This window comes from Rattus norvegicus, chromosome 10, assembly GCF_036323735.1.
Source record: "Rattus norvegicus strain BN/NHsdMcwi chromosome 10, GRCr8, whole genome shotgun sequence".
Classification (NCBI taxonomy): domain Eukaryota; kingdom Metazoa; phylum Chordata; class Mammalia; order Rodentia; family Muridae; genus Rattus; species Rattus norvegicus.
The window spans coordinates 72,316,624-72,339,391 of NC_086028.1; the positions used below are offsets into that span (position 1 = coordinate 72,316,624).

The 22,768-nt window shown below is 45.4% G+C and overlaps 1 protein-coding gene across 5 annotated transcripts in view; it reads right to left on the reverse strand.

Annotated features, from left to right (window-relative positions):
- Nucleotides 1-2,092: 2,092 nt before the first annotated feature.
- Nucleotides 2,093-22,768, reverse strand: part of Gdpd1 (glycerophosphodiester phosphodiesterase domain containing 1) — a 62,428-nt gene continuing 41,752 nt past the window's right edge. For 2 of the 5 annotated variants that reach the window (XR_010055186.1, XR_005489841.2), the window contains 2 exons: nt 22,341-22,514; nt 21,152-21,505 (listed from right to left, as the gene is read on the reverse strand). Coding sequence is in view for 2 of the 5 variants with exons in the window: in NM_001044238.2 (NP_001037703.1) it covers nt 22,392-22,514 (123 nt within the window). In the remaining 3 variants the exon portion in view is untranslated. Of the gene's footprint in view, nt 6,704-21,151; nt 22,515-22,768 lie in introns of those variants that run through there. The other 3 variants (NM_001044238.2, XM_039086048.2, XR_010055185.1) reach the window with 2 other exon arrangements.

Below are 22,768 nucleotides of genomic sequence, written 5' to 3' on the forward strand. Positions count from 1 at the left end.
CACCCGACTGTGTCAATATCCCTGAAGTTTACAAATCTGAAGCCAAGGGACTGGAGAGATGTCTCAGTGGTTAAGAGCACCGACTGCTCTTCCAGAGGTCCTGAGTTCAATTCCCAGCAACCGCATGGTGGCTCACAACCATCTGTAATGGGATCCGGTGCCCTCTTCTGGTGTGTCTGAAGACAGCTACAGTGTACTCACTCTACAGTGTACTCACATACATGAAATAAATAAATAAACCCTTAAAAAAATAAAAGGTGGTGGGGAGAGACATTCTTTTATTTATTTAAGATTTTTTAAAACATATTTTGCGGGGTTGGGGATTTAGCTCAGTGGTAGAGCGCTTGCCTAGGAAGCACAAGGCCCTGGGTTTGGTCCCCAGCTCCGAAAAAAAAGAACCAAAAACAAAACAAAACAAAACAAAACAAAACAAAACAAAACAAAACAAAACAAAACATTTTGCTTTGCTCTGGAGACAGGGTGTCACAGCGTAGCACAGACTGTTCTCAGTGTACTGTGTAGTTCAGATTGGCCTTGACCTTCGAGCAAGCCTGCCTCTGTTTCCCACAAGCTGGAATTACATTCCACCGCTGTGTAAAGCAGTTCCAGGAGATCCAACGCCTTCACATAGACACACGTGCAGGCACAACACTAATGCACATAAAATAAAAATAAATAATTAAAAATGTCTTAATTATCACGCTCTGGCTTTTTTTTTTTTTAAGATTTTTTTTTTATGTGTGAGTACAGTATTGCTGTCTTCAGACACACCAGAAGAGGGCATCAGATCCCATTACAGATGGTTGTGAGCCACCATGTGGTTGCTGGGAATTGAACTCAGGACCTCTGGAAGAGCAGTCAGTGAGTGCTCTTAACCACTGAGCCATCTCTCCAGCCCCCGGCTTTTTTTTTTTTTTTTTTTTAATGTCCCTTTTTACTTTGTGTGTTGGGGTGCTATGCACACATGCCCCCAGAGTGCCCGCAGTGGTCAGAGGACAATCTGTGAGAGTCAGCTCTCTCCTTTCACCACGTGGATTCAGGGACTCAACCTCTGGGCCTCTCCCTTGACAGCAAGAACCTTCACCCGCTGAGTCATCTTGCCTGTCTCCCACCCTCACCCACCCCCACAGCCCATCTTATTTTTGGATGGGGGCTCACTTTGTAGCTCTGATTGGCCTGGACCTTACTGTGTACCAGACTGATCTCAAAGAGAACAAGAACCAGGATTAAAAGTGTGGACCAGATGGGATGGTAGCTTGCACCTTTAATCCTAACACTCAGGAGACAGAGGCAGGCAGATCTCTGTGAGTTCTAGGCCAACCCAGACTACAGAGTGAGTTCTAGGACAGCCAGAGCTACACAGTAAAACCCTGTATTGGGAGGTGGGAGTGGGGATGGAGGTAAGGGGTGGTCTTGCACCACCAGATCTTGCTGCTTTTTCTTTTTTAATTAAATTTTTTTCATAGGGTATATTTTGATCATGTTTTCTCCTCCCCACCCAAATATACATACAAACACACACACACACACACACACACACACACACACACACACACACACATATATGTATATTCTCTCCCTCTCTCTTTCTCTCTCTCTCTTGTCTCTCTCTCAACAACAGCAGCAGCAACAAAAGCTATACTCAACAACAAAATCCCCAAACCACCAGAAATCAAGAAATAAAAATTTCCTACAAAAAACAAAATTCAAAACAAACTGGCAAAAGACCAGTAACACAAAAAAGGCCTAAACCAACCAAAAACTAAGCAAAAAGTTCACCAAAATACCATTGAGTTTGTTTTCTTTTTGGCATGAGGTCTTCCTGGAGTGTGGGTGATAGACCCAGTGACACTCCACTGGAGAAAACTGATTTCAAAACTGACTTGCCAGGTTTGGGGATTTAGCTCAGCGGTAGAGCACTTGCCTAGCAAGCGCAAAGCCCTGGGTTCGATCCCCAGCTCCGAAAAAAAGAAAAAAGAAAAAAAAAAACTGACTTGCCTCAGACCACATCCTTAGCTCTTCCTGTTTATTGTCTATTTACTCGCTCACTTTGTTTATGTATGTATCAGCTTGTGGGCTTCTGTTTGTTTGGTTTTGTTTTATTTTTAATTTTGTATAGAGTAACTGTCACTGTCTTCAAACACACCAGAAGAGGGCGTTAGATCCCATGAAAGATGGCTGTGAGCCACCATGTGATTATTGTTGTTTTATTTATTTATTTTATTTTATTATTATTATTATTTTTTTTTTTTTGGTTCTTTTTTTCGGAGCTGGGGACCGAACCCAGGGCCTTGCGCTTCCTAGGTAAGCGCTCTACCACTGAGCTAAATCCCCAGCCCCCCTCTTGTTTTCCTTTTTTTTTTTTTTTTTTGGTCTTTTTTTTTTTTTTTTCGGAGCTGGGGACCGAACCCAGGGCCTTGTGCTTCCTAGGCAAGCGCTCTACCACTGAGCTAAATCCCCAGCCCCCCCTCTTGTTTTCCTTAGACCTTGGATATTACTCTTCTGAAAGATTATGCCACAAGCTATGCAAAACTTGGCCACATTTTTTTTACAGCAACCTCATAAAACATTTTAATGTTCACCTAATTATTAAGATTAAGTTTTTATTAGCTTGTGCTACTTTCACAGATGAAAGATATAGTCCCACAAGTGCAAAGCTGCAGTCTGAGAGGATCTTGAGATCACGTTTATGCAGAGAGAGCTGGGAACAGCTCAGAGGGAGCAGGTGCCCAGCACAGAGGCCCTAGATCCAGTCCCGCAGCAATGGCGGTAACATATTAGGCTTCTGGGGGCCTCTATGGAAAACACCTGCAGATGGCGTTTTCCTCTAATAACCTGTTGCTTCTGAGAGCATTATCTACCTCTGAAGATTTTGGTTTTTGTGTGTCCCGTGTGGAGGTATCCAGAGGGGCCAGAGGAAGGCATTGGAGCCCCTGAAGCTGGAGTTAAAGGCTGTGATCAGTCACCTGCAGGGAGGGTTTGAAGCAGAAAGGAGAGACATGTCTTTGTTGCTATGGAGACATGGTATGTCTTTGTCGCTATGGTTCAGTTTTGATTTCTCTTTTGTGTCTGTGTGGCTTCCTTCATCTTGTCTTTGTGAGACGGGTCTCATTACATAACCCAGACTGGTCTGGAACTCACAGTCCTCCTGCTTTTGTCCCCAGGCTGGGATTACATACACCATCAGGTCAAGATGACCCTCCCTTCCTCCCTTCCTTTCTTCTCCTTTTGACCGAGAAACACTGGCCTCTGCATCTAAAGTACGGAGACATTAAAGGTGTGCACCTCGTTTGTTTAAGATTTACTTATTTTTATGTGTTTGATTGTTTGCCTCCATGTGCGCCAAGAGCATGCAATACCTACAGAGGCCAGAAGAGAGCGCTCGATGCCGTGGAACTGGAAGTACAGATGCTTGCAAGCTGTCACGAAGGTGCTGGGAACCAAGCGTGGTTCTCTAAGCCAGCAACAAGTGTTCTTAACTGCTGAGCTCTCTCTCCAGCCCCGCGATTATTCTTTTTTGTTTTTCTTTAACTCTGTTGTTGCTTGTTTGTATGAGTATTTGCAAGGGTGTGACACAGCACACTCGGAGGAAGTCAAAAGAGAATCTATCAAGTGGGTTCTGGGGATAAAACTCAGACACACTTTTACCCACTGAGCCATCTCACCAAGCCTGGTTTTGGATTTGTTGGTTTGTCTGTTTGTTGTTTTTTTCAGTTTTGGTTTTTCTTTTTTAAGTTGGTTACATTTTTTATGATACCTTTTTATTTTATTTTTTTATGTGCATTGGTGTTTTGCCTACATATATGTCTGTATAAAGGTGTCAGATCCCCTGGAACTGGCGTTACAGAGTCATGAGCAGCCATGTGGGTCCTTTGGAAGAACAGCCAGTGCTCTTAACCACAGAACCACCTCTCCAGCCCTCATTTTTGTTTTTTCCAGAGGGGTTTCTCTGGTTGTCCTGGAATCCACCTTTTAGACCAGGCTAGCCTTGAACTCAGAGAATCTTCTGCCTCTGCCTCCCATGTGCTGGGATTAAAGGTATGGACCACCACATCTGGCTTTGGTTTTAGATTAAAAAATATTAATAGTACATAATATAAATATACATTATATTTATCTTGAGTGTGAGTGTTTTGCCTGTGCTATGAGCACACTGCTCCCACACTAGCACCCGATGCATGCAGAAGTTGTGAGCTGCCAGGTGAGTGCTGGGAAAAGACTAAATCCTAAAGCCTCTGCAAGATGAGACAAGAACTGTTGACTGAGCCGCCTCTCTAGCCCCTGACATATCTTCAGCTGGACTTCTCGGGCAGCTGCTTTAAGCACAGACTGAAGAAGGAAAGAATCTGTGAGAGGTTCTGCAGTGATACAGGAGGGAAATGGTTTGCGCTGATGTCAAGACGGTGGCACTGAAGGAAATGAATGATTTGAGTCCCTGAGCCTGGTGGTGTAAGCCTGTAAATCAAGCCACTTGGATGTCTGAGGCAAAGGGCTCTTAAGTTTGAGGCCAACCTGTGCAAATTAGCAAGAGCCTGGCTAGCTAAGACCTTAATTAATGTTTTAAGATTGTTTTATCTTGGGGGTTGGGGATTTAGCTCAGTGATAGAGCACTTGCCTAGCAAGTGCAAGGCCCTGGGTTCGGTCCTCAGCTCCGAAAAAAAAGAAAAAGAAAAAAAAATTGTTTTATCTTTTAGACATGAGCATTTATTTGGCTTGCTGTGATTGCAGGTGACTGAGGGCCCATGTGGTGCCAGGAACAGAACCTAGATCCTCCTCCATGAGAGCAACTTGAGCCGTCTGTGACGAAGCCATCCCTCCAGCTGTGTCTTGTCTTTTCAGGGTGGTAGCTCCTGATGAGAATCCCAGCGCTTCATGAGTGAGACGGACCCAGAGACAGAGAGAATCCCCCAAGTTCATCCCCAAGTAGTCTGTGATATGTCGTGGTGAGCAACAGACTTGGTCTCAAACAAGATGCAAGGCACATGAGGTCACCTTCTGACCTCTACACACACATGGACACACACACACATACACACGCGCGTGTGCACATGTGAACACACGTGCACACACATATACACACACATACATCATTTAAACTGGACGAAGGCCATTTTACTTTACAATAATAACTTCTTTACAGATTGACTCCAATAGTCCTGTATGATTCACAAATCCATCCAGAGAACTGCTTCAGTTCTAGAACAAAGCCATGTTAGAAGCCGAGGATTAAGACGTGTCAAAGAGGTCAAGAATCTAGGTCAGGAAAGCTAAAACCATCCAGAAAACTCGAAGCTGCCTGCAATGCTTGAAGATGCTCAGAAGTGGCTCTGACAGGAAATGCAAGTGGGAATCCCCACTCACCAGTCTTTCATGCAAGGACCAACCATCTGGAATTGCCTAGGGCATTCACGGAATGAATGCCCTCCTTAACCAAGAGCTCGAGATTAAAAACTGAGTGTGTATAACACAGAGGTTTTACTTAGAGAATTCTCTGGCATGCTTGACTCAGATACGCGCATGTGTGCGTGTCAGGGAGGTGTACATGCCACAGATGTGCATGGAAATTGGAGGACAACCTCGTGGAGTCACTGCTGTCCTTCCACCTTTGTGTGGGCTCCAGGGATCAAACATCAGCTGTCAGTTTGTGCAACCCCACTGAGCCATCTCAATGGTCCTCACATTTTCTTGAGTTTTGTTCTTGCTCTCTACTCTCGGAAGGCTGAAGTAGCCACCTTTGATAGTTCTGCTTCATCGAAGGATTAGAGCCTGTGGCTGCCTGCCATGCTAGCAAATGTTAATAATCCAAGCACTGAGGAGGCAGAGGCAGGAAGATCATGAATCTGAGGTTAGCCTAAGATGCATGGTAGAACCTTGCCTCAAAACAAACAAAACCCCATAAAACTCACTGGTATCTAAGCCTCTTCTCTGACCATGAGGAAGGGTGAGTATGCTGTTACTTAGTGGTGGGTTACACTGGCTTCCTGGGGTAGCCAATGTCAAGCAGACTTGGGCCGTTAAGAGTGGGACTGGAGGGGTTGGGGATTTAGCTCAGTGGTAGAGCACTTGCCTAGTAAGCACAAAGCCCTGGGTTCGGTTCTCAGCTCCGAAAAAAGAAAAGAAAAAAGAGTGGGACTGAATTTATAGCTTTGTTCAATCTCCCCAACTCCTCCCCTTAGATTAAAACTCATTTCTACTTGAAAGATTTTTTTTTTTTTTGGAGCTGAGGACCGAACCCAGGGCCACTGAACTAAATCCCCAACCCTTGAAAGATTTTTTTAAACATTTATTTATTATATATAAGTCCACTGTAGCTGCCTTCAGACACACCAGAAGAGGGCATCAGATCTCATTACAGATGGTTGTGAGCTACCATGTGGTTGCTGGGAATCGAACTCAGGACCTCTGGAAGAGCAGTCAGTGCTCTTAACCACTGAGCCATCTCTCCAGCCCTGAAAGATCTTTCTAAAAGATTTAATTTCAATTATGTGTGTATGCATAGGCATGTGCACATGTGAGTGCAGTTACCTGTGGAGCCCAGAAGAGGGCGTCGGATTTCCTAGAGTTGCAGGCAGTTGTGAGCTGCCCTGTATCGGTGCTGCAAACCAAACTCAGGTCCTCAGAAAGAGCATCAAGTGCAGTCTACTTAGCCACTGGGCCATCTCTCTCCAGCCTGTTTTGAAGCACTTTTCAAAGACTGCTGATTCTGTAACGAGAAAGTACAGACCAAAACCCAACCAAGCCAGTGACAAGAGTGTTCTTATGTTTCTACTAAATACTCCAACTTTTTCTTTTCTTTTTCTGTCTTAGACACAGGACCTTGCTGTATAGCTAGCTATAAGTGGCCTGGAATTCACTCTATAAGCCAGACTGACCTTAAACTTGTACCCTTCTTCCTGACCCAGTCTCCCAGGTGCTGGGCTCTCAGGTATGTGCCAGCATGGCCAGGTCTTCACTATTTTTTTTTCTAATTGCAAAAATATTAATTAGGCTATTTGAAATTTTTTTTTTCCGGAGCTGGGGATCGAACCCAGGGCCTTGCATTTGCTAGGCAAGCGCTCTACCACTGAGCTAAATCCTCAACCCGGCTATTTGAAATTTTAATTGCAGAATTGTGTTGCCATAAACTCAAAGGAGATGTTCCATAATCCATTTTCCTCTTTATTTCTTTCCTACTTTGTTTCTTGTTGTTATTTACTTTTGTGCAGGGAGGTAATAGTGTAATAGTGTATTCCATGCCCATGTGCAGAGGCCAGAGGAGGATATGGGATAACCTGTTCTATTACCTTTGCCCCCTTGAGGCAGGGTCTCTCACTGAACCTGGAGCTTGATGGTCCTGGGGATTGAACAAGTGATCGTAGTCACTGACCCTTCTTTCTAGCCCTATTGTTGTTGTTTGTTTTCGTCTAAGAGGGAATGTTAATATGTAGCCCAGGCTAGCCTTAGCCTTCCAAGTGCTAATGTCAATATGCAGCATCATATGTGGTGGTTTGAATGAGGGTGGCTCCCACAGGCTCATTCCTTTCATGGGACTTTTAGGAAGGATAAGGAGGTGTGGTCTTGTTGGTGGAGGTGTATCCCTGGGGTGGCCCAGTCTGATTCTCTGCTTCTGTCTTAGGATCAGATGTGTCCTCGCTATTGCCCCAGTGCAATGTTCCCCACCATGATGATCACGGGCTCACTCTCTGAAATGGTAAGCAAGCCCCCAATGAAATACTTTCTTCTGAGTCGCCTTGGTCATGGTGCCTCTTCACAGCAACGGAACAATGACTTCATAAATTGCACATCATCGTAGGGCACGGGAGCCATGCTCACCTTCTCTATACTGATTTTAGTAAATGTAATACTTCTGTGCCTGTGTGTGTTTCTGTGTGTATATGTGAGTGTGTGTGGGAAAGTGTGTATATGTGTGTGTACATGTGTGTACATACACAATTCATATGTGTGTGAATGTGCTTGAATTGTTATTTTATCTACTTGAATATTCATATTATATTTTAGATTTTATTAATTTTTATTTTATGTATATCAGTGTTTGCTTGAATATAGATTTGTGCACCATGGGCATAGAGACCAGAACCGGGTGTTGGATCCCCGGCACTGGAGTCACAGACATGGGAGCCACTGTGAACTGGGAATTGAACTCTGGTCCTCCAAAAGAGTATCCAGTGCTCTTAACCACTGAGCCATCCCTCCAGCCCCTCTACTTGAAATCTGAAGAAGCGTCTATCATGTACTTCTTATGCACTTAATTGAGAAAAGAGAATAATGGTAAGACTGACTTCCTCAAAAGATCAGTATTATAAAAATGATCATATGTGAATATGAGTATTAGTGAAAGTGTGTATGTGTGTATGTGCATGTGTGCATGTGCATGTGTGTGTATGTGAGTGTGTACATGCACGTGTATGAGTGTGTGTATATATGTATGTGGGTGGAATGTGTGTGTGCATGAGTGTGTATGTGAGTGTGTGTGTGTGAGTATGTATGTGTGTGTGTAATTTTGTCTGACCTCCAGACTAGTGGATCCCTAAAAGGGATCTGATTAAAGGAAACTTTTTAAAAAAACTTAAGCTATAACAAATTGTGTGTGTTTTTTAAACAAAAATGAAAGTACTTGAGGGCTTTCAAATGACTGAGCAGGTGCAGGCTCCAGAGGGCGTTTCTCCCACCGAAGGTAAGAAAATTCCTCATTCCTTCCTGAGCACTTTGCTCCCCGTATCTCCCAATCTGTTTCCTTTGCACCCCCACACCCTCACACCTCAGACACCAGCATGTCAAATCCTCGCTGACACTCATGTACTGGGGCTTCCCACACCTTAGACAACGTCCCTTTGTAGTCTTCAGATTTATGGGAGGTTGGCTATTACAGCGACAGAGCAACTCCTATCTGACATAACTAGTGTCTTGGCAGAGGGGAGGAAGGAAGGAAGGAAGGAAGGAAGGAAGGAAGGAAGGAAGGAAGGGAGGGAGGGAGGGAGGGAGGGAGGGAGGAAGGGAGAAAGAGAAAGAAAAAGGAGTGAGAACACCACAAGAGGTCTTTCTCAAAACCCCCATCTAAAGCCACCCAGGTTGTTTCCATCTCTGTTTCTCTACGGAGCTAGGTCATGACCTCTGCCCAATCAAAGGTGACAGTCAACACAGACTTCCTCCTGCAGATCTAGGAACCCTGAGATGGCAAGGTGGCTCAGAAGGAAAAGGTGCTTGCCACTAAGCCAGATGCCTGAGCTGACCTCTGAACCCACAGTGGCAGAAGAGAACGGCATCCTGAAAGCTGCTGCCTTGCACAGGGTGCCGGTTAAAACTCTTGTCTTGACCTGATCCAGACGAGTAAGCACTTGGGCAGGCAGGCGTGAGGGATCATCTAGATTCCTTGATGGAGATGGGGATTTACCCCAAATGTGGTATTCCATCCTATGAGCTGGTGTTCTGAACCAAATACAAAAGCAGAAAATGGGGCTGGAGAGATGGCTCAGCGGTTAAGAGCACTGACTGCTCTTCCAAAGGTCCTGAGTTCAAATCCCAGCAACCACATGGTGGCTCACAACCATCTGTAATGGGATCTGGTGCCCTCTTCTGGTGTGTCTGAAGACAGTGATGGTGTACTCACATAAAAAATTAATAAATATTAAAAAAAAAGCAGAAAATGAATCAAGCACAAGGGTTCCTCACCCTGTGTCCCGACTGTGGGTGTGACGTGACCAGCTACCTTCCCTCCTGCCGTCGTACCTCAAACGCTGAACCCAAATGCATTCCTCTTTCCTAAATTATTTTTTACCAGGTCTTTAAATTTTTTTTAATTGCATTCATTAGTTTTGTTTGTGCATGAAGGTCAGAGGACAACCTTTCCCTCCATTATATGTGCCTCCATGATGTCAGCCTTGGCACCAAGGTGGCTTTATCTGCTGAGCCCTATCAGGTATTTCCATAGCAACAAGAAAGTAACCAGCATAGTTATCTCTCTCTCTAAAACACACTCTCTCTCTCTCTCTCTCTCTCTCTCTCTCTCTCTCTCTCTCTCTGTGTGTGTGTGTGTGTGTGTGTGTATGAGAGAGAGAGATTGTATACATATGTGAGAGATTGTGTGTTTATGTGTTGATTGTGTGTGTATTGTATGAGAGATTGTGTGTATGTGTGTATGTGTATATGAGATTGCATGTGTAAGATTGTGTGTGTGTGTGAGAGAGAGAGAGAGTGAGAGAGAGAGAGAGAGAGAGAGTGAGAGAGAGAGAGAGAGAGAGAGAGAGAGATTTTTCTCATGCTGGCCTTGAACTTGCAGTGTTCTTGCAACTTCCTTAAACACTGCAACTACAAGCATGTGCTCAAGGTATCTGCCAGGGAGGCAGAAGCAGGAGGATTCCCAGGACTGGCTGCCTTTTAGCCTGTCCTAGAACATAAGCCCCAAGGTAAGGAGTCGGGGCTGCCCCAAAGGGTTCATAGAGGAAAACTCCCAGCATCTTTTTCTGGCCTCTACATGCATGTACAGCACACACATCTGCACATATATGTACACATGCACACACACACACACACACACACACACACACACACACACACACACACACACGGATAAATAACTGCTGTGCCATCTCTCCAGACCCCACCTTGTTTTTTGAGACAGGATCTCTTCATTGGCCTGGAGCTTATGAATTAGGCTAGACTGACTGGCCAGCTAGTAATAGGGGTCCTCCTGTCTCAGCCTCCCAGATGCTGGGGTTACAGAGTGACCCAATATCCCTGGGTTTGGTTTTTTTACTTGAGTTCCAGGGATTGAACTCAGATGCTCTCCTGAGCTGTCTCCCCAGCCCTTGTTTTGGCTTTTTGAGGCAAGGTCTCACACAGGCACACCTGACTTTGAATTACCTCTTCAAGTAAAGCTGGTTTTGAATTTGTCATCTTCCTGCCTCCCAGGATTGGGAAACCCTTGTAAATCAGATGGTTTCTAAATGTTTATTTCAGAATCTGACAGCCTAAAAAAATGATGATGTACAGTCAGTCATGTGACTGAACAAAAGGGAAGAGGATGCTCTGGAGGGGGAGGGCTGGGAAGAACTTTTATAAAGAACATTGGCCGTGCACTGAGAACAGCATGTTAGAACTAAGAACTATTGCTTCATTACTGGTAAACTTTATTATTTTTATTTTTAATTTAAAATCATATTTAAGGTACACTTACATCTGTCTATTTTATCTCCTAGAGACAGAATCTTACTTTGTAACTCAAACTGACCAGGAACATTGCTAAATTGATCATGCTGGCCTCAGACTCACCATGTAACCCAGACTGCCCTCAAACTCATAGCAATTCTCCTGCTTCAGACTTCCAGAGTGCCAGGGCTATATATATGAGGCACAGTATCTGCTTCTGCCCTTTTTGTTTGTTTGTTTGTTTGTTTAAATTGTTTTGCTTTGTTTTTGTTTTTTCAGAACAGTTTCTCTGTGCAGCCCTGGCTGTCCTGGAACTCACTCTGTACACCAGGCTGGCCTTGAACTCACAGAGATGTACCTGCCCCTCCTTCTGAATGCTGAGACTGAAGGTGTGTGCCCTGTTTGCAAATCACAAAAGGTTGAGATCACTTAGGCAGCCGGAAGACTAACTGGTTTTACCTGCTCAGGGATTCATCAAGTCTGGTGCCAATTTTGTTTGCTTTCCTTCTTTAGATTGTTTGGAAGTACTGAGGATTGAATTTAATGCCTCTCACATGCTGGACTAGCAACCATCACCCAACCCCTCTGTGCCCTGTATTGGATTCCCACCCCCTTATAAATGTCAGGGATGGTAGAGTACACCTGTGACCCCATTTCCTGGGAAATAGAGGGAGAGGATCAGTTCAAGGCCAGGCTTGGCTCCATGAGTGGATGTTCAAAAAGGAGGAGAGAGGGGGAGAGACAGAGAGACAGAGAGAGACAGAGACAGACAGACAGACAGACACACACACACAGAGACAAAGACAGAGACAGAGTCAGAGAGAAGAAAGAGATGAGGAGGGAGAAGGGAGGGAAGGACTGGGAGAGAAGATGAGGGTGGGGCAAGAAGGGAAAGGAGTGGAGGTAAAGAGCAAGAAAAATGTCCAGGGAAATTTCTTTTGGCAAACTTCCCAGATGAGTTGTCCGGAGAACAAGCAGGAAATGAAGGCACAGGCAAGTAAGTAGGAATAATGACAGTTGTTTAACCGGAGGTCATTTGCGTGGGTGTGGAGGAACCTCCAGGAGGGTAAGAGGCTCAAGCAGGAATAGTGGCTCTCACCCACAGAGTGGAGAAAGGTTGCCTGTTACTAGAACCTAAGGAAGGCTTCCAGAGACGAGGATGCCTCCAAATAAGAGTGTCCTTCTGGTACGGGACATTAGACCAAAGTCATCCAGAGAGAGGCCTGGGAGAACAGTCACTAACCTCACGCTCTCTCTGGTCTCAAGTATAGTCCCAAACGGAGTGGAGTGTGGGACAAGGTAGGATTCAAATCGCCCTTTGTCTCCATCTATAAGGCATTTCTTTCATTTTACTCACACACACACACACACACACACACACACACACACACACACACACACACACACACACACAAATGGGGCTGGAGAAGTGACTCAGTGGTTAGAGCACTGGCTGTCCTGACTGGCTGACTCAGTTTCAGTTCCCAGTTCCCACAGCGGCTCACAGCTGTCTGTAACTCCAGTTTCAAAGGAAATGGTGCTCTCTTCTGACTCCAAGCCCACCAGGCACATGCAGGCAAGCATTCTTATACATAGATGAAAATAGATTTAACATGTCAATTCTAATTACTTACATTCACAGATGTTTAGATAGACACAGTGTCACATGCCTTTAATTCTAGCACTTGGGGTGGGGAGAGTGGGGGGAAGAGGCAGAGACAGATCTCTGCGTTTGAGGCCAGCCTGGTCTACAGAACGAGTTCCAGGACAGCCAGGGCTACACAGAGAAACCCCATCTAAACAAACAAACAAAAATAAGATTCACATAATGTTTAATTTTTTAATGGTCTTGTTTTTTTTTTTTTTTTGGAATAGGATCTTACTATGTGGCCAAGGCTACATACTCACTGTGTAGCCCAGGTTGCCTTCGAACCTATGGCAGGTCTTCTGCCCCAGTGTCCCAAATATTGAAATTATGGGTGTGAACCGCCATCCCCAGCTTTGTTTGTTTGATCTTGAGATTCTCTTTCTTCATTAAAAAAAAAAAAAAAAAAAAAAAAAAAGGAGAGATGGCTCAGCAGTTGGGAGCACTGGTTACTCTTCCAGAGGACCCAGGTTCAATTCCCAGCACTCACATGACAGCTCATAACCTCTGTAACTCCAATGCCAGAGGATCTGACATTCTCAAAGAGGCATACATGCAGGCAAAACACCAATGCTCATAAAAAAAAAAGTTAAAGAATCATCAGAGGGGAAAAAAAAAAAAGAATCACCAGAGAATAGAAAGTACATTTGACATTCAGGGATCTTGTTTTGATAGAAACAAACACAGTTTATTCGTCGTGTGACGGGGGCCATTGCTTCATTCCCTTGAGTGACAGGTATTTCACTGTAGTGAGGTCACATGAACTTTATAGTCACACAACAAAGGACAGTTACGCATCAGTACATTTCTAGATTCCAAGGTGGGACATCAGGTAGGAGGGCTAGCACAAAGTGGATCTTTCTCCCACAGCTGTCATGTTACAATACTGTTAGCTTTAGGGTTGGTAGAGGTCAGAGGCCTCCTTGTAATACATACCAAGAAGAGCAGTTTATGTCATAGTTCAGGAGACCGTCAGATCAGTTACAAAGGTTAAGTGGCTACTAAAGGTCTTCAGATGACCCGAGATAAGTCAGCCCCTTGCCTTGCAATTTCCCATCTCTCTACGATCATAGTGTGCTGTCACCCAAGGTCAGCTGTCTGCAGTGTATTTAATACAGATGCATCTACAGAGAACACCAGTTCACCACCCTTCCACAGTTACCCTACCCCACGGTTCAACCTCTCGTGTGTGTGTGTGTGTGTGTGTGTGTGTGTGTGTGTTAAGATTTATTTTTAACTGCATGTGCGTTTTCCCTGCATGTATGCTTATGCCTGAAGTAGAGATGTAAGATCCCCTGCAACTGGAGTTAAATTGCGGATGGTTGTAGGCCACCATGTGTGTGCTGTGAATCAAATCCAGGCTCTCTGGAAGAGCAGTGCTCTTAACAGCTGACCCATCTCTCCAGCCCCGTCAAACTCACTATTTGAAGCTTCATTTGAACACAAACCCTTGAGAAGATCTCTCCCTTGCCAGGAACCCACATGCCTGTTTGGTCTTAGTCTTGGAACTCTCTAGGTAGGGGTCATTGAAAACTTACTGCTGTGGCAAACTACATGAAGGAAGTGACTTAAGGGAAGGGTTTATTTTGGATCCTGGTTTAAGAGATACAGTTCGTCCTGGTTGGAAGGCATGGTGGGGGAAGTGCGGACAGCTGGTTAAGTTGTATCTGTAGTTAGCTGGTTGCATTGTGTCCCCAGTCATGAATGCCTAGCAAGCTCCCTTTTTAATTCTAAGACACCAGGCTTCAGGGAAGGTGCCACTCACTTTAGGGTTGGTCTTCTCTCCTGTCAATCCTCTCTGGAAACACCCCCATGGACGTACCCAGAAGTGTGTCTCCAAAATGATGCCAAATCCAGACTGATGGATGGTGAAGACTAACCATCATTCTAGCAAAGGCCTGTCAGGTCTTCCTGACACTCTCTAGCCGTCCCTGGCTGTTGTTCCTTTTGACTTTAGCATCTCTGGCTGTTGGCTCTAAGATCTTAACTTGCCTAGATCCTTCCAGTTTCAACCTACGTCCTTAAGTAACCAATCCCCAGATTCCCCCGACTTTAACTTCTATCCCCAACTGTGTATCAAATGCATACATCCGATTCTATAAAGCCACTGTATTTGGAGCCAGGGCCTTAAAGAGGTAACCAAAGCTAAATGAGATGCTAGGGATGGAGTCCCAGTCTGACGGGACTGAAGCCCTTCTCCTCGCCCTTCTGTGAGTGCACATGTGCAGGCCCAAGGCGACCTGTGTATCACCCCACCTTCTACCTTGTTTGAGACAGGGCCTCTTGTTCACTGCTGCTGGGTGTCTCAGACCAGCAGGCCCTCACGCTTCTGGCTTCTGCTTCGGATTCTTCTCTCCTTGTAGGGTGACAATGGATGACAGGTGCTCACACTACCGTGTCTAGCTTTTATGTGGGTTCTAAGGGATCCAAACTCAGGTCGTCAGGCGTGCCCAGCAAGCGCTATACCCACTGAGCTACCACTGTCCCAGTTTTTTGAGAAGATGTCACTGAATGGTCCTGGCTGGCCTGGAATTCACAATTTAGATCGAGTTGGCCTCAAACTTGGGACTATCGTTCTGCCTCACGTCCCAGGCACTGAGATTACAGGCCTCCAACACCGTGCCCAAAGAGCAGAGAGAGGAGAGAGACCTCTCCCCGGCCTTCAGCTATTTTATCCTCTTGTGTTTGTTCATTTATTTATTGAGGCAGGGCCTCACAGTGTGACCTCAGATGGCCTGGAATTTACCATATTGACTTAGAGGACTACTCCTGCCTCTGCCTGTGCCTCCCTCCTAGTGCTGGATTAAAGCCTGCACAATTCTTGTTTTATCTTTTAACCTCAGTTTATTGTTGCCCCCCCACCCCGGGTGTGTTGCAGCTCAACAATAAAATATAATGCTGGGGAGACATCAATTCCTGGGTCCATCCCAATGCCCCTGCCACAGCAAACATGCTCTTCCCTTCCTGGCTCTCGATTCCTTTCCTGGGCTAAGTCTCAAACTCTGGGACAAATGCCTATTTAACATATCAAAGTGGACCTGACAGCCAGGTTCCCCCAGCATCCCTCTCATCGTGTGCTCCAGGCTGGCACCCCTCTCTCCCCTCCCCTGAACTCTGCGACTCAGGAGCGGGAATGCCCTTCCCTACATAATCCAGCTATTGTGATTACCTGCCCCCTTTTGTATCTTTACCATCTTATTTACTGGACCTGATTCTCCTCTCCTCTCCTCCCCTCTCCTCACCTCCCCTCCCCTCCCCCCTCCCCTCTCCTCCCCTCCCCTCCCTTACCCTCCTCTCCCCTCCCTACGTGGCCCAGCTTAGTCTGGTTGTGTTTACTCTGGACTCTCCCAGAGGTCCCTGCCTCTCAAAATGCTCTCCCTTTCATCCACAGTAAACTTTCTCTTCCACCAAGTTTACTGGTGTTACTAGTTTCATACTAGGAGCAGTCATGTCCTTCCTTCCTTTTTTTTCTCTTCTTCCTTCCTTCCTTCCTCTCTTCCTTCCTTCCTTCCTCTCTTCCTCTCTTCCTTTCTTTCTTCATTCACCTCGTCCACAGGCATCCAAGGCAGGTTTTTCTCCAGATAGTTCACAGCTGTAACCCAGTGGCCTGGTGAGGCATTCATCCCTACCTGAAGGCCTTCTGACCAGGTAAGTCTCAGCTAAAAGGTGAATCGATACAACCCAAAGTTTGCCCCTGTCCTGCTTGCTTAGCCCCTTTTCACACAATCACAAGCCTCTGCTCTTCAGAACACACCATCCTGATAGCCTTTCCAATGTCCTGGTTTCTCTGAATAAGGGACTGAGTGTTGCCAGCCTCACTGAGAGCCGCTAAGCATGCCTCTTCCCCTTTGTAGCTTGGTATCAGTCCCATCGAGGAAAGAAACAAAGGAAGCAGTCACAGGCGCCTCCTGAAAACCAAATGCCACCATCCTTTCTCGGTGGAGTCCTCAATTTGAGGATAACTGATAACCACCTTTTCACAGGCTGGGGCTATCAGTCTCCTCTACTGCTTCTCATACCAGTCTCTTTGTCTCCACTGAACAGATTCTAAGACTCAAATCTCTGTCTCCCCACTGCCCCAGCACCCCTGCTCTGTCCCCATGCGCTCCACTCTTCCCACAGAATCTATTCTCTTATTGTCTCGATAACAGGTGACATCACAGCAGTTTATTGATGGTTTTTCTTTTTTCTGAAACAATCTGGCACCTATGATCTCCTGCCCTAGCTTTGAAGTGTTGAGACGACAGGGGTATATCACCAAGCTGGTGTTTTCGTTTTAAATTCTGTTTTCTCTCTGAATTAGAACCCCTTTTCTCTTCTTTTAATTTTTAAAGGTGACCTGGAGTTTTTGTGGTTGTTTTGAAAGGATGACATAAGCCCCATTTGTCTCCGTTTAAGGACCAGGCCTGACTTCAAAAGGAAGGCCATAAGGTACTAGCTCCAGGAACAGAACCATAGGTTCCAGGAACAGACCATAAAATCCAGAAACAAGGTCTCAAACCCCTCCCAAAGAAGAGTCTGGGGATAACCACAAAAATGGGAAAATATCTTAACTCAGAAGGGCCATCTGTGCTGGGCTATTAACCTAGCTCATCCCATGGTTAAACGTTCATGACACAGGAATGTAGACCACTGGTCACCTGTGAGCCCCTAGCACACGCTAATGAAATTTTAGATTACCTAATCCTTCTAGAGACTTTCCCTGGTTCCCTATAAGAAGTCCTGTGCACCTTTGTCTGGGGTCGCCATTTTGAAGAATGGTTGACCCCCCCCCCCACACACACACACATTCTGGTTGTTTCTGCAGAGTAAATATTCTGAGTCTGGGTCTTCCTTCAGTGATTTTTGGACCCTTATAGTTTGAGACAAATTTTTACCATGTTAAGTCTGGCTAGCTAGAAACTTGATATGTAGACCAGACTGGCCTTGAACTTTATCCTCTAATGTCTCCCTCCACTCCTGATAATTTCCTTCCTCTTTCCAAGTAGCCATCCCCCCTTTACATGGGTGCATGAATGTGTGTGTGTCCCAGTTTCATTAGGGTTTGTTTACAAGAGGAGGCACTCTCCTAGTGGCTACATCACTAAAGAGTGTCCCTAAGAGTATGCTGGGGCCCCATGAGTCCCTCCCCGTGTGACTGACAGGCAGTCTTATATGCAGGTAATCACAGCTTCTGAGACTTCAAGAGTGCAGTAGCCAGGATGACTCACTGGGTAAGGGTGCTTGTCTCCTGACCAGATGATGCGTTCAACGTCAGGGACGAGCCAGTTCCTACTCTTTGTCCTCTAATTTCCACATACACACCAGGGTTCAGACTTCAAGTGTGGCCACCTATTGAAACTTATTATTCAAGTTTATTGTTTTTGAAAAAGAGTCATATAGTTCTGGATGGTCTAGAACACAATATATAGTCCAGACTGGCCTTGAACCTGGAGCAATGCTCAGAACTCTTTTCTAAATACTGGAATTACAGGCATGTGCTGTCTCAGAAGGCTCAGAACAAACTTTGTTCAGCTGCTATTTCAGTCTATTTCAACAGATTCCATTTTATTTATTTATTCTTTAATAAACTCTTCTGGGGAAAACAGACATTGAACAATTCTAGGCAGGACCATTTACAGTGTTGTATTAATGGTTTCACATATTGAAACATACTGATTTAACTCTGTGTGTGTGTGTGTGTGTGTGTGTGTGTGTGTGTGTGTGTGGTCTTCCCTCAGTCATTCTGTCCATCCACTTTGTTTTTTGAGACAGGATTTCTCATTGGCCTGGGGCTCACCCTCTAGGTGGGGGTGTCTGGGTAACACATCTTGGGGTTCAATCTGTCATTTGTGCTTTCAGTGCCAAGATTATATGCATGGGTCAATGTCTGGTTTTCTGCTTTGTTTTGAATGTGGGTTCTTTCAGAACTGAGCTTGTGAGCAACCTACACAGCTCCATCTTTTTTTTTTTTTTTTTCCTTTTCTTTTTTTCGGAGCTGGGGACCGAACCCAGGCCCTTGCGCTTGCTAGGCAAGCGCTCTACCACTGAGCTAAATCCCCAACCCCCCATCTTTTATTTTGTATCAGAGTCCACTATGAAGTCCGGTTCAGGCGGACCTTGGATTTGTGATTTTCCTACCTTGGCTACATACTCCTGAGATTACAGGTGAGTGCCCCTGTGCCCAGCTGTGGACTTACAGGTGAGTGCCCCTGTGCCCAGCTGTGGACTTACAGGTGAGTGCCCCTGTGCCCAGCTGTAGATTCCCTTTTCACTTCTTCATTGCTGAGATCAAAACCAATGCTCCCTCCCTGCATCTACTCATGATTAACCCACGTAACCCCACTTAATTATGTTTGTTTACTATTAGTGTGTGCCAGTGTATGTGTGGCAGGCAGAGGACAACTTCTGGGAGTCAGTTCTCTCCTTCCTTCATGGGTTCTGGGGACCAAACTCAGGATATCAGGCTTCAGGGGCAAGCACTTCTACCCATCAAGCCATCTTGCTGGCCACCCTTTTTAGTGTATGTGTGCACTGCATGCAGAGCGGGTTGCATGTGTGCCACAGTATTTATGTGGAGGTCAGAGGATAACTTTGTAGTCCGTTCTCTCCTTCCCACTTTGTGTGGGTCCGAGGGCTAGAACCCAGGTCACCAGGCATGCCCAGCACTCAATGAGTCATCTCACTGGCCCTTGGCTTTTGTTTGAAACAAACTCTTATGTAGCTCTAGCTGCCCAGGTACTTGCTATGTAGATCAGGCTGGCCTCAAACACACAAGAGATCCACCTGGTCCTGCCGCCCAGTGCTGGAACTAAAGGCATGTGCCAATACAAGTCACTTAAAAAAAAGATTTTATTTATTCAGTGCATGTATGTGAGTACACTGTAGCTGTCTTCAGACACATCAGAAGAGGGCATCGGATCACCTTACAGATGGTTGTGAACCACCATGTGGTTGCTGGGAACTGAACTCAGGACCTCTGAAAGAGCAGTTCTGTGTTACCTGCTGAAGCATTCTCTAGCCCCGACAAGCCACTTTCAGACATGTCTCTGCCTCAAACTGAGATCATATACATGCCATGATTCCTTCTTTCACACATGATCTTCCAACTGGAGAGCACAGCAGTATTCACATGCTATCAGGGAATGGACACATCTTCTGTCACAGAAGTGGAGCTCACACATGTGCACATATGTATTTGTGAGTCTCTACGGGTGCTTGTGTGAGGGAGGCCACAGGTTGGCATCTGGTCTCTTCCTTTATCACTCTCCACTCTATAAACTGACTCTTGTTTGAAGTCTGAGCTCCTACTTGGGACATCTAGCCGGCTAGCTTGCTTTGGAGAGCCCATCTCCTGATGTCGGATTATAGGCAGGCCACCATACCACCTTACATTCACATGGCTGCTGGTTATCTCAGTTGTAGTTTCTCTCACTTGAATAGCAAATGTTTTACTCACTAAACAATATCCTCGGTCCAAAATCATCAGGTAGCCTAGCATGATTAAAACATTGTCTTAAATTTATTTTATGTGCACCAAGTGTTTTGTCTGCTTGTCTGTATGTACACCAGGCACATGTCTGGTGTGCTGACCAGAAGAGAGTCCTGGATCCTCTGGAGCTGAAGTAAAAATGGTTGAGGCACCCTGAGGATGCTGAGAACTGAAACCAGTGTTCTGACCCACTAACAAGTTAACCATCTCTCCAGTCTCTTGAGCATGATTTTTAAAAAAAAAAAAAGATTTATTTATTATACATGAATACACCGTAGCTATCTTCAGACACACCAGAAGAGGGCATCAGGTCTCATTACAGATGGCTGTGAGCCACCATGTGGTTGCTGGGATTTGAACTTGGGACCTCTGGAAGAGCAGTCAGTGCTCCTAACCGCTGAGCCATCTCTCCAGTCCCAAGCATGATTTTTTAAAACATGGTGGCCACTCTGGGTAATTTCTACTGACTGACACAAAACATGTGCTAGTTTTACAATATGACCTATTCTGAATCACACTGAAGCAACATTTCAAAATAAACCATAGCTGGATGGCGGGGCTCACCTTTGATCCCAGCACTCGGGAGGCAGAGGCAGGCAGATCTCAGAGTTTGAGGCCAGCCTGATCTACAGAGTGAGTTCTGGACAGCCTGGGCTACACAGAGAAACCCAGTGTATAATTCAAAAGAGTAAAGTGTCTGCCCTGTAGATTAGCTTGCGCAAGTTGTCTGTCAGGACGCCAGGAAGCGACTTCCTATGACCCTGTTGTTCCCCTTTCCCTTTATGCTAGTGAGAAAGCTTGGATTTGCTCATTTATTAATTACCTCATTAACTGAGAAAATTACATGAAACACGCTGGAATTACAAGTATAAAAGCAAATCGAGACCTCATTTCATTCTTGGAAAACTTTATTACAATTTAGACCACAGAGCGACAGAAGGAGGGTGAGGCTGTCCTCCATGGCTGCCCCACAGCAGAGACGTAATCTAGGCAAAAGGCGTCTAGTACTCTACACTGAATTTATCTCCCAATCTGACATCATGAAAATTAGTCAAAAGGCCAGAGGCAGATCTGCGTGAAGTCACATCGGGAGGCAGAGGAAGTGGTGTATAATGCGGGTTAACTCTCGCTGTGTCCGAGCCTTAGCGATCGAGCACGTGGCTCATGCTAAACATGCCCGCAGTGGCGCCGCGCTTCCTTCCACCAGCTCAACCACTAGTTCACAGCCCAGGTCCAGGCTCAGCCTAGTCGCGCCCAAAAGATAAGAACTGAGTATTTCTTGAGGAAACACAAAACAAGACTAATTGGATCTTGTCTTATTTTATAGTTATAATGTCTATTTTTAAAGACGTAAAAAAATAGACATGACAGCACTGTCATACACCTGAAAAAAAGACTCCAACCGGGATGCCCCATTAACAACCGCAGCCCAGGAGTCTGTCTCAGCCACAGCCTGGATCTGAGTAATAACAAACTGTTACTTGCTTGAATCTGCCCTCTGCGAACAGCATCCACCCTGCTGGGCGAGTACTACACATCTCTTTCAGACTCCTCTTCCCCTGTATTTCCGTTAACTAAAAATACACCTAGACATACGAGACAATTCAAAATGGCTGTAACGGCCTTCAATAATTTTCTTTTTAACTAAACAAAAAAACTTTTGAAGACGGCATTTCACTATGTAGCCCAAGCTGGCCTCAAACCCCTGCCCTCTTGCCTCAGCCCCCCGTGTGCTGGGATCGCAGGCTCATGATACCATGCCCCGCTCAGGAACCTTTTACCACGGTTGATCCTATTTCAGGGAAGGCTAACGCCCAATTTACCTCTAGCCTTTGATTTCAGATTTACAATAATAGAGTACTGCATCATATGCAGACATCCTGATCAATGATCTACATTTCAGCGCTGGTTAACTCCAAACAAGTTCCCAGTGTAAAATATGCAATATTGGAGAAAATAAATATACAATTTAGGGAAGTTTCTACATTCCCATACAGACTTAAGAAATGAGGTATTAAAACTTAACTGATTAAACCTTTTATCGTCCTGGAGACCCCAGGGGAACCGTGGCTAACACACCTTTCCTCAGATCTTTTCTGATCATGACTCCTCTCAATGATCTGGAGTGCTTCATGCTGACATGTTATTTAAGAACTCCTTAAGCTTCGTTGGATAGTCCGTCATCACTCCCGTGGCCCCCAAATCAAAAGCTCTTTTGTACTCATGCTCTTCATTTAAAACCCAAATGTATACCTGGAAATTGAGGCATAAGGAGAAATGTTAAACAGAAAATGCTTTTCTATCTATCCACTATGATCTCAGCAGACTTACAGTGACTAAGGAAGACTGTCATTTCTCATTAGGTATGCACTGCCTACCCCCTCAGACTGCCACTGCCCTCACCCGCGTATGAATCTAGCTGACGGTTTATCACTAACTGAGGAAGAAGAGCACACGTCCTCATTACAGCTGTAGTGTCAGAGTCAGAGCTCAGAGCCCAGGCCCTG